Raw genomic sequence first — 17,536 nt, 5'->3', positions numbered from 1 at the left:
GTTTGAGACCAGCCTGGGCAACATAGTGAGACCCTATCTTCTATTTTTTTTTTTTTTAAAGGAAGATCTACAGGTGAAGGGCACCCTCCTTTGTTGTCCACCTGCATTGTTGAGTGAGCTAATTCCAAACCAGCTCTGGGGCCTGTGACCTCCATATTTGGTCAGAAGAACTAAAGAGTCAATAAAATCCCTCGTCGAAATTATCAGGAAATGAAGGGAAGCTAAAACTCTCTTGGTGTCTCATGGTTTGATTTCCTTGCAATCTAGAATTGCCTGTAGTACAATATCAATCATGGGAAACTGCCCCAATGTTGTCAGCTTCTGTGACAGTATTTTATTCTCACACTGTAGAGAGGCAACCTTCATATTTCTCTCAATCTTGCACAATCTGCAGTAACCAGCTTTCTTTGGTTACCTAGGTAGGCTCAGGTGTCTCTCCCTCTGCATCATCTACTAGATTCTCACTTTAACACATTATATACAGTTGTTTGAGTCTGCTACTCCAACTGTTAACTGTCTAGCATCTTTTCTTATGCTGGGATCCTAGGTAGAAACTAGCACTTACTGAGAGTGTGATGAGTGAGTGAATTGGTTGAAATTGAATTGCCATATTGATATGCCCAAGTCAGGCTAAGTCCCTTGACTTACGGTGTGTTATTTTCCATTACATTTAGTTCAGTGATATTTTAAAAATGTGCACAGTACTAGCACATATTCAAACGCCAATTCACATGAGGGAATAATTTCCCAACAGTGTTATCTAGCTTCTTCTCAAGTTCCCTGGGTGGAGGTCAGTTTTTGTAGTTCATGTTGGGTTCCTGACCCAAACACAGCCTGTGTCAGTTATGGAAAGAAAAAAAAAAGAGGTAGTTTTCCATGGTTTGGATATAGAGGTGACCGTGGGAACATGTACAGCTCTGTCTGTAGTTCTGGTAAAGTCCTTGAAAACCCAGCCCAGTCTGGCTCTCCTGTGTACCCACACGGAAATGGGGATAGACAAGGCCTGTCAAACAAGAGGAAATGAAGCAAAAGGAAATAGACCCATTCTGCAAAGCCATATGGCATATGCAGCAGAGGAAAGTGCTCTCCCATTCAGGAGGGAAAATATCTGTTTAGCTATTTATTAGGAAACATTGAAGTAATCTTAAAAACTTCGCTATATAAAGAAAAAATATGAACCCCATCTATTCAATGGAAAAATCCAAATGCAGATAAAGGCTTATGAACAGAAATGAGTCATTATAGCACTGCTGATAATCGCTAAAAAAATATGAAACAGCTGGGTGCAGTGGCTCACGCCTGTAATCCCAGCAGTTTGGGAGGCCGAGGTGGGCAGATCACCTGAGGTCAGGCGTTCGAGACCAGCCTGACCAACATGGAGAAACCCCATCTCTACTAAAAATACAAAATTAGTTGGGTGTGGTGGTGCACGCCTGTAATCCCAGCTACTGGGAAGGCTGAAGCAGGAGAATCACTTGAACCCAGGAGGTGGAAGTTGCGGTGAGCCGAGATCATGCCACTACACTCCAGCCTCGGCAACAAGAGTGAATCTCCATCTCAAAAAAAAAAAAAAAGCAACTGGAAGATTATAAAATAGTATGTCTCATTGATTGTTATATAACTGAAAATTATTTTACAAGGAGATTGTAATGATGTGGGAAAATGCTAGTGCTGGATGAAGAGTGTAAGACAGAAAGCTGTATTCCCAGGCTAACTTTATAAAGAAAAACACATTTATGAAAAAAATTCTGAAAGAAAATGTGCTAAAAGTTTTCTCTAGATAATGCTATGACTAGTGATTTTAATTTTCATTTTTGTATTTAAAAAATATGTGTTATTTCAAAAATCAAAAAGAAACATTTAAAAAATCTGTGTAACTAATATTAAACAGAAAACTTTAACTTTGCTCCCAGCAACAAATACATAAAATATTTAGGGAAATATTTTTATGTCAAGGTGATTAAAGCACTGACCATGGGAATTACTGACTCTCCTATGGGAGGTTTCGCTGTGGTGCTTAAGATACCCATAGTGTCCTTCTCATCTCCTTTATACCAGCTCTGCTTGCAATCCTGCTGAGTCCTAGAATCCCCATGAGTAGGGGTGACCGTGAGCCATGGAAGTGCTTAGCAAGACCAGTTGGATTCCTTCACCTAGGAATTTAAACTGGAGAACAGCAGGGAAGTGAGAAGATACACAAAGAGATGTCAAGTTCAAGAGGCAGCCACAGTAACTGTGACAGAATGCAGTGACCGCCCCCAAAAAAAGTAACTCTCTGGAGTCCACACTCCTGTGAATTTCTCTTTCACGCTGAGGCTAAGCATGGCCATAGGACTTGGTTTTGCCAATGTGCCAATGCCTATCAAATACCTATCTACCTGTCATGTTTGTCATATGACAGGTAGATGTTTTATAGGTATTGGCACATTGGGGTCGGCCCTCTTGGAAACCTGAAACCACCATGCTCTAAGAAGCCTGAGATGAACAACTTCATGGAGAGGGGTCCAGCCATGCCAGGTTTATCTCAGCCGAACCCAGAGCAGATCTGTAGAAGAATCGCCCAGCCAACACATTGCATCATGACTGGGGGTGGGGTGGGTGGGAATCATTGTCCTTTTCAGCCACTGAGTTTTAGCCGTGGTTTGTTACCAGCAATGGATAACTGAGGCAGTCCCAACAGGAACTCCTGTGTAATTCCAGAATTATTTTAAAATAGTGGTTCTCAAACTCCCAGCATTCAAAGAGCTGAGACAAAATCTAAGTGTCTTTAGGGGAGAAACGTTGTTGGCCTTATTTGCCTTTACATCCCGGTGCCTGGAACGGTGTTCATCACGTAGCTAGACCTGAAGAAATACTTGTAAATAAATGAACAAATGGATCTTAGGAGTTTGTTTAAAATATGCCCACCTCTGGAGATTTCTAATTTGGTAGGTCTGGGCAAGGTCCAGGAAACTGCATCTGAGTGATGCTGAGACAGGTGGCTTACAGACCACACTTTCGTCATCAGGGCCTCAAATTATCCTTGCAACCAAAAGAGGCGATTGACCAATCTTCTAGCTGGCCGTGCATCAGAATCACCTGAAGAGCTTCTTAACGATATTGGTTCCAGATTCTCACCCCTGACCTACCAAATCTGAAAGCCTCTGGATGGGGATACTCACAGTCTGTATTATAAAGAAGCTCCTGGGTGCAGCTGGTGCAGCTGGTCCGCAGATTGGAGGAGATTTTTGCTGGGTTAACCAACACAAGTCTTCAAAAGCCATCTGGCAGCCAAACACACTTTTCTCACTCCCGAGAACAAAGAACACACACCTACTTGGTCAAACATTATCACGGTAATCCTTAAGGCTTTTAAAAACAGGTTTCGTTTTTACGTCGAGAAGTGTTAGGGACTCCTTCTAAGTCTCAGGGTCTCATCTGTCAAACAAAATTTGGCATCACCTGCTTTCTGAATGCCATGAAGACTAAATGAGGTAAGGTGTATGACCACACATTGAAACCGGAAATGCCAAGCACAGGATTTTTAAGACTTTAGTCATAAGTATGTCATACAGGAGATTAAAAGAGTTTATCTATTTTTAGGTAATCAATTAGGGTTCGTTAGGAGGTACCTTATTCCTCCTAAATCAGGGAGAGCAGGCCTTTGGGATCCCCTACACAAAATGTTTCAGAGAAGGGAAACCCTGGACACATTTCTTGTTCCTGCACATGGTGTTTAAAGCCCTGCATGCTCTGAACCCTGCACTACCTCATTCTTTCCTTCCCCTGGTCCTTTTCCCTCCCTCCTCCTGTCCTTAAGTGTTAGCCCTTCCAAAACACGAATGCAGTATGCTGGTTCACGTCTTTCACTACCCCTGGCTCAAGCTGTGCACTATATCTGAGATGTTCTTAATTCGTTCATGATTTTTGAAACAGAGTCTAACTCTGTTGCCCAGGCTGGGGTGCAATGACACAATCACGGCTCACTGCAGCCTCAACCTCCTGGGTCTAGGTGATCCTCACACCTCAGCTTCCTGATTAGCTGGGACTACAGGCGTGTGCTACCACGTCTGGCTAATTTACCTTAAATTTTTTTTTTTTTTAGTAGAGACAAGGTCTCGCTGTATTTTGCAGGCTGATCTCAAACTCCTGGCCTCAAATAATCCTCCTGCCTTGGCCTCCCAAAGTGCTGGGATTACTGGCATGAGTCACCACGCCCAGCTTGGAATGTTCTTTATTGTCCATCCCACCCACTTAGGCCTCTCCAGAGCCTTTGATATCTGTTTCTGTCTCCCACCCTCTTCAGAAATTGACTAGCTCCTGTTTCGAGCCCTCCTGGACATTGATCCTGGCCTCTGCAACAGCTGATTGCACTTACCTGAGTACATAACCCTTCTTTCTTCCTCACTGAATCCAAGCTCTTTGAGGGCAGGGGCTTTTCTTTACTCATCTCCAGGTCTCTAGTCCTTAGTGTGCCTAACCCAGAGAATGGGCTAGTAAATATGTTAATTGAGTGTATGAAAGTTAGGGGTTGTCTTGGTGGGTTTAAACTTCTGAAGAAAGAAAGGTGTTTACTCCTGGACATAGTCATGTGTTTCTCTCTGATCCTGATTTCCTGATGTTGGCCTTTGTCCTTTTCTCCTCTCTGTGCAGAGACTTATGAAAACCAAACACCATGCAACAAGCTGTTTGCTTGATCTTTAGCTGGTGGGGGTATCTAGCAGGTTTGAAAGAGTTTGCATATTATAGGTAAATACAATATTTGATGTAAATGGCTAATTAAGATATTAATGAGAAATCCCTTTTGAGGACCAATTCTGAATTTTTGGTGCTTCAGCTGGCTGTCCCACATGTACTTCAAACTCAACAAGCCCGAAGCTAGCAGATAAACTCCATCCTAACAAGTCTGCTCCTTATCCATACCTATCCATCCAGTTGTTTGGACTCCAAGGTGCATGTCTGAAGATCTCCCTCTCTCTTGCTAAACAAATAAATGACACGTTCTCTCTATTCACCCCTCCTCATCCCCTAGTATTTCTCACGTCCTTACCAAGCCCCATTTTCTATTTCAGGACCTTCTTATCTCCCACCAGAGCTCTTGCAAATAGCCTCCCAATTGATCTATAGACTCCTCTCATTTTTCCCCCCAAATACTGATAACATTTTAATGTTATTAAAGCATGGATTTGAATAAGCTATTCCTCTGCTTGAAAACTTGCAATGACTCTCCCCACAGCCTAGTCTGTGCCATATTTGAGGATAACAAACCTATCTAACCAGAAGCCTTCTCTTGAGAAGTGAGAATGTGAAGAAGATGTGGTGAGGGGGGTTTCATTCATTCAAGAAATATTGATTAGCACTAACTCTATGCTATGTACTGTTTTAGGTTCTGGGGATACAGTGAAGACCTTGACTTTGTGGAGCTTATTATATGTGAGGAGAAGCAAAATCGTGTCATTGATACCTGCTTCTAAGATGACCAGGTAACCAGAGCTCCATCCTGAAAAATGAGGAGTGTGGTGGGTCGTGTAGACTGTGTTAATGGCTCAAGTTCTTTGCTGCTCTCTCTTTGCTTATCTTTCTTTGTCACATGACTTTGCAGTTCCTTCCACTGGAGGTTAGGTGGATTTCCCCTGGCTTTGACTTTGGGCTTGGCCATGTGACTTGCTTTGGCCAATGGGATGTTAGGAGATGTGAGGCGACTAGAGGTTTGAAATATGCTTATGGGGTTAAGCTGGTGTTTCTGCTTCTGCCATAAAAGACTGCCTAGTAAACCACTGGTTCCAGAAGAATGAGAAAAATGTGAAATAGAACTAAATAATGCAAATAATGTGAAATAGAACTAAATAATGCAAATAATGTGAAATAGAACTAAATAATGCAAATAATGTTTTTTTATGACCCTGAATTTTTGGGGTGGTTTGTAATGCAGCATTATTAGGGTAACAGCTGGCAGATACAGGGGGCTTTTTTTTTTTTTTTTTTTTTTTTTGAGACAGAGTCTCACTCTGTTGTCCAGGCTGAAGTGCAGTGGCACCATCACTGCTCACTGCAGCCTCAACCTTCTGGGGCCAAGCCATCTTCCCACCTCAGCCTATCGAGTAGCTGAGACTCCAGGTGCATGCCACTACACCAGGCTAATTTCTGAAATTTTTTTGTAGAGATGGGGTTTCGCCATGTTGCCCAGGCTGGTCTTGAATTCCTAGGCTCAAGCAATTTACCCACCTCAGCCTCCCAAAGCGCTGGGATTATAGGCATGAGCTACCCTGTCTAGCACAAGAGGCTTTAATTCCATCCTCTGTGAGATCTACCTGCCATCCCTGCAGGTAGAGTTGCTGCTCCAGAGGGACTGGGCTACTCCTGAGGGCGGGGGGTTCTTATACTTCTCCATACCAGAAACACTATCTTAATCTAGCTATTTACATCAGCATCCGAGAAACCTGAGTATGTCTTTTCCTTGCAGCCCAAAAGAGCCTGTGTTAATTCATTTTGTCTTGCTATAAAGGAGTACCTGAGTCTGGCTGATTTGTAAAGAAAAAAGGTTTTTTGGCTCATGGTTCTGTAGGCTGTACAAGAAACGTGGTGCCAGCATCTGCTCAGCTTCTGGTGAGGGCCTCAGGAAGGCTTCACTTATGGCAGAAGGCAAGGGGAGACTGTGTGTCACATGGCAATAGAGGGAGCAAGCAAGTGAAGAGGGTGCCATGCCCTTTTTAACAACCAGCTCTTAGGTGAACCAATAAAGTGAAAACTCACTCATTACCTTGGAAAAGGCACCAAACCATTCATGAGGGATCTGCCCCCATGACCCAGACACCTCCCACTGGGCCCCACCTCCAACAGTAAGGATCAAATTTTAACCTGAGATCTCAGGGCACACATATCCAGACTACATCACTAATAAAGACAATGTCTCCCCTGTCTATCACGAGGTCCTTGAGGGATGGGTTTGTTCTTGATTATTATACTGGCACAGAACCTGCTGGGGTGTCTGATACACTCCACTAGCTGTGAAACCAGATGTCACTCCTGTCAAAATTAGCAAATGTAATGAAGCCATCTGCCCTAGGTCCACTCTTGGAAGACCCCTTTCCATGCAAGAGGCTATTACTAATTCATTTGATAAACCAACCCACTCCTTCACCCATGGTGATGGGAAGATGCTCTGCCAGACACTGGATATAAAGGCCGATTAGACATGACTGATCCATTCCTTATAGCGATCATAGACTAATAGAAGAGACAGATTGACTGTTATAAGGTGGTGAGATAAAAATTAAAGAAGTACGAGTAAGATACTGAGGGAGTGGAGACTAATCCAGTCTGGAGGGTTAAAGAAGTCTTCAAGGATAAGATGATACTTGAAATGAGTTTGACAGGCAAGGAGGAGCTGACCAGGTATAGAAAGGGGAGAACATTCTTGGAAGAAGGTGAACAAGCATAGACATTTCAGATCCATGGTGAGGGTGTAAGGGTGTGTGTAGCGGGATGGTGGGAAGTGGTAGAAAATGAGGTGGAAACTCAGGCATAGCCAGGTGCACAGAGCTTGCATCCTACAGCCGGGAGTCTGGACTTGGTTCTGAGGGCAAGGGGGAGCACTGAAGATTTTAAGAAGGAGAGTAACACATTTGTATTTTGCATATTTAAAGGACCCTCTGGCAATAATGACTGTGGAGAGGGGAAGGACTCTTGCTAGGTTATTGCACTAATGAAGAGGAACAATGACGACCACCTGGCAGGCTGGTGGAAAACAAAAGAAGTGAAGGGATAGGAGAGCTACACCTGGTTACTGAAGAATGGGAGGGCTCCCAATTTTCTACTTAAACTACTGGGCAGATGGTGACACCATTCATTGAGGTTAGGGGACTTGGGGGGTGAGCAGGGATGGAATAGGGATCCTTTTAGACACATGTGGATAGGAGAGAACTGTGGGGCCTCCAGGCATTTATTCTATAGGCAGCTGAATTCCCAGAACTAGGAGACATAGGTAATTGGGCATCATAGTGTGTAGAAAGTGATTGAAGCTATGGGTTTGATTTGTTACTTTGCCTGTCCATAGCTGGTGCTTGCAGAGGCACTGAAGAGTCATCCTCACATGTTGAGGATAATCTTTGGAGTTACAGAAGAATCTCTAGATGGCATCTAAGAATTATCCTAGGAAATCCCAAGCAGGGACCATTTTTATTTACCTTTGTGTGCCCAAAACTCTCCACAGGACTTGGAAGTTAGTACATGCTCAGTAACATTGATGAATGAATTAATGAGGTTCCCTGATCCTTTGGGATCCCCCAGACCTGGGGAACCAACATCTTCAGGTCCCACTACCTGGAGGTGATGCTGTAGGTTCAAATTATGAATTAACCAAGTTAAGAATTCATGTAATTCCATACTTCCAGAGGTCCTCTACTGGCAACCCTACTATACTATCCAAAGTACCCATTCAAGATAGTGGTTCTCAAAAATGCATGTGAATTAAAATCAGCTGGGGAAATGTCCTAAAAATATGGATTCCCATGCCTCATATGTATTTTGATTTAGGTCTGGTTCGGAGATAGCTATTTTGATTTAGTAGGTGTGGGTTGGAGACCAGGAAGTCTGCTTTTAAAACTACTTAAGGAAGCTTAAGTAGTTCTGATTCTCATGTGATGGAAACCATAATTTGAGGAAAGCCTCTGGTGCTGGCTGTTCTCCCTTGCCCATCCAGATGTGCTCTCTACTTCTAGTCACGCTGCTCTGTGCCTGCACAGCTGCCTTCTGTGGCCTGCACCATCTGGACTTCTTTGGCTTCTGGCTTCCACTGGATTCTACCTAGTGGGAGACCCTAGCAGAAGCTGGGTAGGAGGAGAGAGAGGGTGGACATTGAGTCTCCTGTCTCCTCCCTGCAGGCTATGGTTGGCAATGGCTGCATCCATGATGCCTGTCAAGCAGGTCCTTTCTCCTGGCTGCAGTTCTTGCAAATCCTTCACCAGCTCTTCTTCTTCTCCCCTGCAGGCCTAGGGGTGTTATGGCTTCCTGCAGTGGCTGGTCTCTGGGTGCTTCCCTATGGTTTTCTTTAACTCTGCTCAGGTCTCTCTAAATAATCCCTTCATTACACACTCTCCAGTTACCTCTTTGAGTGTTCCCTCTGCTTCCTGCCAAGACAGGAAAACAAAAACATTGACTGGAAAGAGTCAAGAATTCTGGGCTCAGTTCAACTAAAGAACTCAGTTCAGCTCAATTCAATTCAGCAAACATTTACTGAGTGAGGTCCTCTCAGCCAGGCTGTGTGCCAGGAGCTGAGGTTACAGAAAAGAACTCAGACATGGCATCCACCCCCTGCAGAGTTCACAGCTTCATGGGAGGCTAATGGCCTCCTGGTATGGCTGTACTGGAGGTGGAGTAGAGGCTGGGTTTGTCATGCCCAGTCCAGTGGGAGGCAGAGAGACGCTGAGAACCTTTGGCCCTAGAATGCTCCCCTGGGACAGGTGCCAGTCAGGGTGACCCAGCCTCTAGGTGATTTATGTGGCCTGGGTGCCTCCCACCATCTCCCAATCACCATAATTAAGGCTTCTTTCCTTCCAAAGCAGTTCTAATTCACCAGTCTGCCAGGGCTCCCCTGCCTCCATCCAGAAGGGTGTCTGGGAGAAAAGAGGAACACTTGTTGAAGTAATGGGCTTTGAGGGCCATAAGGTTAAAAATAAAGAAAAGCTTTGGCTGGTATGTGCCACAGACCTCCCATTCAGGACTCCTAATTCCACAAACCATCTCCATTGACTTTAAAGGAGGATGAGTCTGGCAAACTCCTATTCATCCTCCAAAGGCCAACTGAATGTTTTACTTCCTCCAGGAAGCCTTCCTGGAGGCCCTTAACTTCTTCTCTTGTATTCATCAGAGTCTTTGGTAATTTGTATGACCATGAGCCTGCCTAGTCTACTTGACCTCTAGATTCATCAAACATCTGTCTCTTTCTCTCCAGGGCCCAGCACTGGGCCTAAGGCATCAGAAAATATGTGTTGAACTGAGTCAAAAGGAATTCTTTCTGCAACAGAAGACGTAGTACAGAAGGTTCACGTTACAGCTTTTGACTTTACAGTGGTGTGAAAGCAATACACATTCAGCTGAACATCAATAAGAGATACCAATACTTCATTATAAAATAAGTTTTGTGTTAGATGATTTTGCCCAACCATAGGCTAATGTGTTTCCAGCACTTTTAAGGGAGACAAGGCTAAGCTATGATGTTCAGTAAGTTAGGTGTCTTAAATGTATTTTTGACTTAGGATATTTTCAACTTATGATGCATTCGCTGGGATGTAACTGCACCATAGGTCAAGGAACATTGGTAGTAATAGTAGTGACCTTATCAGCCCTGTTTGAGGAATGAGGAAACTGTGGCTCAGGGCAGAGAAGGAACTTGCTCAAGATCACACGGCCCATAAATGACTTGAAACCAAACAAACTTGCTGGCTGCAAGGGCTGGACTCCTCATACACGCACAGTGCGGGGAGGCTGAGCAGTGCTGTTCAGACAGGAGATTGAGAGGAAGAGCACACTTGGATGGAGCAAGTGCTCCCTGCCAGGAACTGTGATGAGCACATTTGTATCAACTCACTTAACCCTGACAGCCTTGTGAGGTATATGTGTGAACACTGCCCGTTTTTACAGATCAAGATCCAGAGACTTGCAATGATTAAGAAACGCATTCAAGATCATACCAAGAAGAGGTAAAACGTACCTAGATTTATCCAGAGCCCATGCTCTGCAGCATTGCATTTTCCCCAGGGAACCTGACTCCAAGTCCAGAATTAGGAAGAAAGAGAGCACACAGCTCAGTGTTATACTGTACTATATTTGTAAGATATTTATAAACAGAAATATGCCTCTACATCATGGCTCCCCTACCTCCCCAAATAAAAATAAAGAAAGAAATGAAAAGGAAAAAAAAGGAAAAAGAATAGTGTTTCTAGGAGCATCCTGAAGTATAGGAATTGAGAGTTTTGGAAAATTGACAGCATTGCAGAGTAAACTGCATGGCCTGGCAGAATATGCTTGCTCTGCTTGGGATCAGCTGTTATACTTGCTCTGCTGGGGATCTGCTGGGGTTCAGCTGTGTGATCCCTACCCCGCTCTCTGGGCTTCAACTGTTTCCTCATCTTTCTTTCAGAGCCTTAGTGACAGTGTTTCCTTTTGGGTTGGGAGGTATGGGACAGTTTGTGTCAAGCTCACAGTCTCTCTGCGCCCTCTACTGTTCAGTTATAACACTGTCCGTGGCCTGGTTTGTTAAAGTCATGTACGTTAAGGTAAGGGGATGGTGAGCCACAAAGTGCATCCACAGAAGGCCACAATGTCACTAAGCAAAAGCCAGTCTTCTTCCATCCTAGCAAAGACTCGAAAGTCCTGTTGATCCTGCCCACACCATTTCAATTATTTTCCTAAGTGCTTTTTCCTGAGTGCACTTGCACACACACCCTCTACACCCACACACAGTACCACCTCTGTTATTAGAGTTATCACATTGTATGGGAATTACTGGCTGACACGTCTTTTTAAGCACGGGGCTTGGCATTACTCACCTTGATAGTCTCTCCCCACCCCGTAGGCGAGTGTGTGACACATAGACCCTCCACTCAAGTGTATCGCATGGAGAGAAAAATGAATCAACAAAAGAAGAGATGGCAATCTGAAGAAAGGTTGGGGTAAAGAGTTGTAACCAGAGGGGGAAGTTCTGAATTTGGAGCTTTTTTTTTTGTGAGGCAATGTCTCACTCTGTTGCCCAGGCTGGAGTGCAGTGGGACAGTCATGGCTCACTGCAACCTCTGCCTCCTGGGCTCAAGCAATCCTGCCTCGCCTCCCAAGTAGCTGGGACCACAGGCGCGTGCCACCACACCCAGCTAAGTTTTTGTATTTTTTGTAGCGATGAGATATCGCCATGTTGCCCAGGCTGGTTTTGAACTCCTGACCTCAGGTGATCTGCCTGCCTCAGCCTCTTAAAGTGCTGGAAGCCACCACATCTTGCCTTGAGTTTGGAACTATTGAATCTCAGTTTCAGTAAGGTTCCCTCTGCCTGTGACATGTCCCACTTCCTTTGCCTGGATCGTACCTCTCATCGTTGGGGTGTCACCTGGATCACATCTCTCATCCTTGGGGTGTCAGCTTAGGAATGATCCCCTTGGGAAGCCTCCTCTGATTCCCACTGGTCTGAATGAGATCTGTTTTCATTTGCTTCCCGGCTTCCTGAGCTTTTTTTTCTACTGAAATACTTATCAAACTATATTCCAACTCTGGTTTACTTTTCTTTCTCACTAGACTTGAGCTTCCACAAAGGCAAGGACTAGGTCTAGCTTGCTTACCCTGATACTCCCTGTGCTTACAAGGTTCATCCTTTTATTTGTGGAATGAATATTATGTAGAACTAATATGAATGGGCTAACGAATTCCAAGATGGAAACGAAAATCACAGAAGGGACTCAGGGAGCATCTAGTCTCATCCCTTCATTTTACAGATGTGGAAACTGAGGCTTAGAGAGGGTGTGACTGGACGAAGGTCCTAGAGCCTGTCAGTGGCAGAGCTGGAATTAGAGAGTTATAACAGGGACCTTCTGGGCTTTATTTGCTATTTGATTTGTCTAAGGAATAAAGGTGTCTTAGGTTCTTATTACTCAAAGTGTGGATGGCAGACCATCAGCATTAACCGTACCTGGTACTATGTTAAACTCTCAGGACCTGTCCTAGGCCAGGAGGGCTGCTATCTTGGCTTCTAAATCATTACAATTCCCTGCAGGAAAGCCATCTGGTCAAGTGGAAAGGAAATCCTAGCCAATGTCTTGAGGCATTAAGTGCAGGCTGTAGACCAAAGGCCAAAAGTGTGGGCTCTTCACCTCTCAAAGTTTCAGACAGTTTGGAAGTCCAGGACCTGGCCTGCTGGAGGATGATGGCTCAGATTCAGGTGAGCTGACTCACTGAATACAGGGGCCTTAAATAAAGAGGAACTTCCAGAAGCATGGCAAGCTGACTAGCACACCTAATGCTGCACATTTCCAACCTTGTAGCTATTACATTAAACAGATGTTTTTATAAATGTATATTTATTTATACAAATAATTCCACCCACACTGATCAAGGTGGTGGTGAAAGTAATATACGCGTACCTGCTAGTGGCATTGTAAACTGCAGCCTGCTTGGAAAACACTACAAGGACATGTAGCAACAACCATAAAGTTATTTATCCCCTCAGACCAAGGAATGCCACTCATAGGAAAGCATCCTAAGGAGATAATTCAACACAAGTGAAAAGCCACATGCATGAGATGTTTATTAAAGTTAAAAGCAGAAAACACTAGATCAAAAGGGAAGGGTTGAGCAGATTATGATATGGTATCTTCATGAAGACCATTCGACATTAATTGTAATGTAATTACTATGTCCTGCTTCACCTGCTTAGGGTGCAGTAGTGATTAAGAACATATCTGTGGGTTTTCAGTTCTGATTCTACCATTTACTGTGTGGTCTTGGACAAGTTTACTTAGCTGTTCTATGCCTCAGCTTCCTTATCTGTAAAATGGGGACAATAGCAATACCTATTTTATAGGATTGTTGTGAGGATTAATTTATTTAATTGTGTTCATTAAAGTGCCTGGAATAGAGCTTCTCTGTAAATTGATGTCAGTTTTTTAAACAGTCAGATTAAATGACTTGGTAGTCACATACCACCTGGTGCGAGAATGCTTTTCTTTCCTCTTCAGAGTCTGACCTCCTGATAAGTCAGTCCTTTAGGCATATTTCCCAAGGACTCCTTTGAAGACTCAAGGAGAGAAAACAAGAGAAAGTGTTCAACTGGCCTCTGCATTCCATTCTTTTTTTTTTTTTTTTTTTTTTTTTTTTGAGACGGAGTCTCGCTCTTGTTACCCAGGCTGGAGTGCAATGGCGCCATCTCGGCTCACCGCAACCTCCGCCTCCTGGGTTCAGGCAATTCTCCTGCCTCAGCCTCCTGAGTAGCTGGGATTACAGGCACGCGCCACCGTGCCCAGCTAATTTTTTTTTTGTATTAATAGAGACGGGGTTTCACCATGTTGACCAGGATGGTCTCGATCTCTCGACCTCGTGATCCACCCGCCTCGGCCTCCCAAAGTGCTGGGATTACAGGCTTGAGCCACCGCGCCCGGCCTGCATTCCATTCTTTATGGCTCTTGTTGCTATGTTGTGTGACCATTGAAACAGGTGATCTGGGAACCTTCTGGAATTCTCCTTTCCCACAATTAGGCTCAAATGTGGTAACTTCACCCCATACATGCCTGGACCCCCAGCTCTTTAGAGTACATACAAATGTGTGCACACATGCTTAAACAAACACACACATAGTGTATGCAGCCTTCTGCAAGTCTCTCCCCGAGGGTCCCTGAGTCCCAGTTGCTGAGCATGAATGAGATTCCTTCCTTCCTCTTTCAACCCCTTGGTCTGTTTTCAGTGACCTCCCTGCGATGTCATTCCTTTCAGTGGTTAACTGCTTGGTACAATGACGATAACAACTGCTGTTGGGCATGGTGGCTCACAAGTATAATCTCAGCACTTTGGGAGGCTGAGGTGGGAGGATTGCTTGAGCCCAGGAGTTCAAGATCAGCTTGAGTAACATAAAGATACTCTTGTCTCTACAAAAAATGAAAATGTTAGCTGGGCCTGGTGGTGTGCACCTGTGGTCCCAGCTATTCAGGAGACAGAGGTGGGAGGATCACTTGGGCCCAGGAAGTGAAGGCTATAGTGAGCTATGATCGTGCCACTGCATTCCAGCCTGGGCAACAGAGAGAAACCCTGTCTCAAAAACCAACAGGCAAACAAACCAACCCAGCTGCCATTCACTGAAAGCCTGAAGAGTGCCAGTTGATTTCCTGCTGTGCCTTTACAAAGATTCATCCTCAGAATGAACCTATAAAGGAGGTACTATTATTCCTGTCTCACAGCTGGAGCCTCTGAAGTTCAGATACGTTAAAGAGTTGGCTCAAGACTCACTACTCGTATGTGAAACATTTGAGATTTTAACCCAGGTTTATCTAATTCCAAAGTCCACACTCAGAATTTATGACCCTAAACTGCTTCCCTGTGTAGGGATATAAACAAGAAGTTTATAATAAATTGTAACTGAAAAAGTAAAAGCTAAGTTGCTTGCCACAATGAATACAATTGTGCAATAATATATCTGCATGTGGACAAAGTCTTGAGAATAGTTGCTGTGCAAGACTGACAAGTTCATTAATGATTCTTTTCCTTTTAAGTAATTTCCTTTCATGACAGTTATATAGTTTTTTGTTTGTTCGTTTTGGTTTTGTTTTTCAGATGGAGTCTCGCTCTGTCGCTCAGGCTGGAGTGCAGTGGCATGATCTCAGCTCACTGCAACCTCTGCCTCCCTGATTCAAGCAATCCTACCTCTGCCTCCCAAGTAGCTGGGACTACAGGCATGCACCACCATGCCTGGCTAATTTTTGTATTTTTAGTAAAGACGGGGTTTTGCCATGTTGGCCAGACTGGTCTCAAACTTCTGGCCTCCTGGCCTCAAGTAATCTGCCCACCTCGGCCTCCTAAGGTGTGGGATTACAGGTGTGAGTCACCTTGCCTGGCCCATTTATTTTTATTTTTTTACAGGGTCTTTGTCACCCAGGCTGGGGTGCAGTGGTGTGGTCATGGCTCACTGCAACCTTGATTGACCCCTCTGGCTCAAGTGATCCTTCTGCTTCAGCCTCCTGAGTAGCTGCAGCTATAGAGATGTGTGCCACCATACCTAGACAATTAAATAAAAAGGTTTTGTAGAGATGGGGTTTCACAACGTTGCCCAGTCTGATCTTGAATCCCTAGCTCAAGCAATCCTCCCACCTCAGTCTCCCAAAGTGCTGGGATTACAGGCGTGAGCCACTGCACCTAGCTGTTAAAGACATTTTGCCATTTAAAAAAGCTACCCTCCACCTGCAAAAATTATCTTCATCTAACGTCCAATGGTCCTCAGCCTTGGTTGCACATGAGGATCACCTTGAGGGGCTTTTAAGATACCCAATGCCTGGGCTCCATCATAGATGAAGTAAATCAGACTCTCTAAGGGCTGGGCCCAGGGACTGGTGTTTTAAGAGAGTCCTCCCATTGGTTTTAGCATGCAACCAGGATTGGGAAACAACTTCATGGAGAATCTTGACCTGTCACTCTCCCTCTTCAGGAGAACCTAGCTGACCTGTATTCTACAACCTCATGCTAATCACCTCAGGCTTTCTCTCTGTGTTCAGGAAGGGGCTAGCATGGTGACTTTTCTCTAGTTTTTTTTTTTTTCCCCCAAAAGGGCACTAGGAGAACTTTTTGGGAAATAGAAATGTTCCATAGCTTAATTGTGGTGGTTACATGACCGTACACTTTTGACAAATCTCCTTAAGCTGTCTGCTTAAAATTGGTGAATTTTGTTATTTGTATATTATACTTCATTGGGTTTTAAATAAGTTATGACTCTTGAAAAGGAAGAAATAAAACTATTTACAGATTATATGTTTTGATATGAAGAAAATATGAAATTTATAAAGTGTTTGATAAGTAAATTTAGCAAAGGAGCTAAATGCAAAGTCAATATTCAAAATTAATTTGTACTTGTATTATACATACTAGCAATAAACAACTTGAAAATAAAGTATTTTAAATACCATTTACAATAACAACAAAATTCACAAAATATTTAGGAATAAATCTAATGAAAGATTTCAAAGACTAGTACACTGACAACCATAAACCATTGCTGAGAGAAAGTAAAGAAGACTAAGGTAAATTGAGGGATAGACCATGTTCATGGATTGCAAGACACAATATTGATAAGATGTTTATTTATTTTAAATTGATCTACGGTTTTAATGCAAACTCAATAAAAATTTCAGCAAGTTTTTTTTTTAAAGCGGAATTGACAAATTTATTTAAAAATATATGTGAAGCTGGGTGCGGTGGCTCATTCCTATCATCCCAACACTTTGAGAGGCTGAGGTGGGAGGATTCCTTGAGCCCAGGAGTTAGAAATCAGCCTGGGCAACAAAGTAGGACCTCATTTCTACAAAAAAAATGTCAAAAAATTAGCTGGCCATAGTGGCCTACACCTGTGGCCCCAGGTACATAGGAGGCTGAGGCAGGAGAATCCCCTGAGCCTAGTGGGCTGATGCTGCAGTGAGCTGTGTTCACACCACTGCACTCCAGCATCGGTGACAGAGTAAGACCTTGTCTCAAGAAATAAAAAATAGGCCGGGCACGGTGGCTCACACCTGTAATCTCAGTACTTCAGGAGGCTGAGGCAGGTGGATCACTTGAGGTCAGGAGTTCGAGGCCAGCTTGGCCAACATGATGAAACTCCATATCTATTAAAAATATAAAAAGTAACCAGATGTGGTGACATGAGCCTGTAGTCCAAGCTACTTGGGAGGCTGAGGCAGAAGAATTTCTTAAGCCCAGGAGGCGGAGGTTGCAGTGAGCTGAGACTGAGCCACTGCACCCCAGCCCGGATGACAGAGTAAAACTCTGTCTCAAAAAAACCCCCACAAAACACAAAAATAATATTTTGTGAAAGCGAAGGACC

At 43.9% G+C, this 17,536-nt stretch overlaps 1 protein-coding gene across 3 annotated transcripts in view; it reads left to right on the top strand.

Annotated features, from left to right (window-relative positions):
- Positions 1–5,448: 5,448 nt before the first annotated feature.
- PALM2AKAP2 (PALM2 and AKAP2 fusion) overlaps positions 5,449–17,536 on the top strand; it is a 658,794-nt gene continuing 646,706 nt past the window's right edge. For all 3 annotated transcript variants that reach the window (XM_064379031.1, XM_012439051.3, XM_012439061.3), the window contains exon 1: positions 5,449–5,462. In XM_064379031.1, the coding sequence (XP_064235101.1) occupies positions 5,455–5,462 (8 nt within the window). In that variant the 5' untranslated portion in view covers positions 5,449–5,454. The remainder of the gene's footprint in view (positions 5,463–17,536) is intronic.

The sequence above is a fragment of the Aotus nancymaae genome, unplaced genomic scaffold (genome assembly GCF_030222135.1).
Source record: "Aotus nancymaae isolate 86718 unplaced genomic scaffold, 86718_ANA_hifiasm-v0.15.2.pri h1tg000003l, whole genome shotgun sequence".
NCBI classification, from domain to species: domain Eukaryota; kingdom Metazoa; phylum Chordata; class Mammalia; order Primates; family Aotidae; genus Aotus; species Aotus nancymaae.
This window is presented reverse-complemented; position numbering and strand designations above follow the sequence as displayed.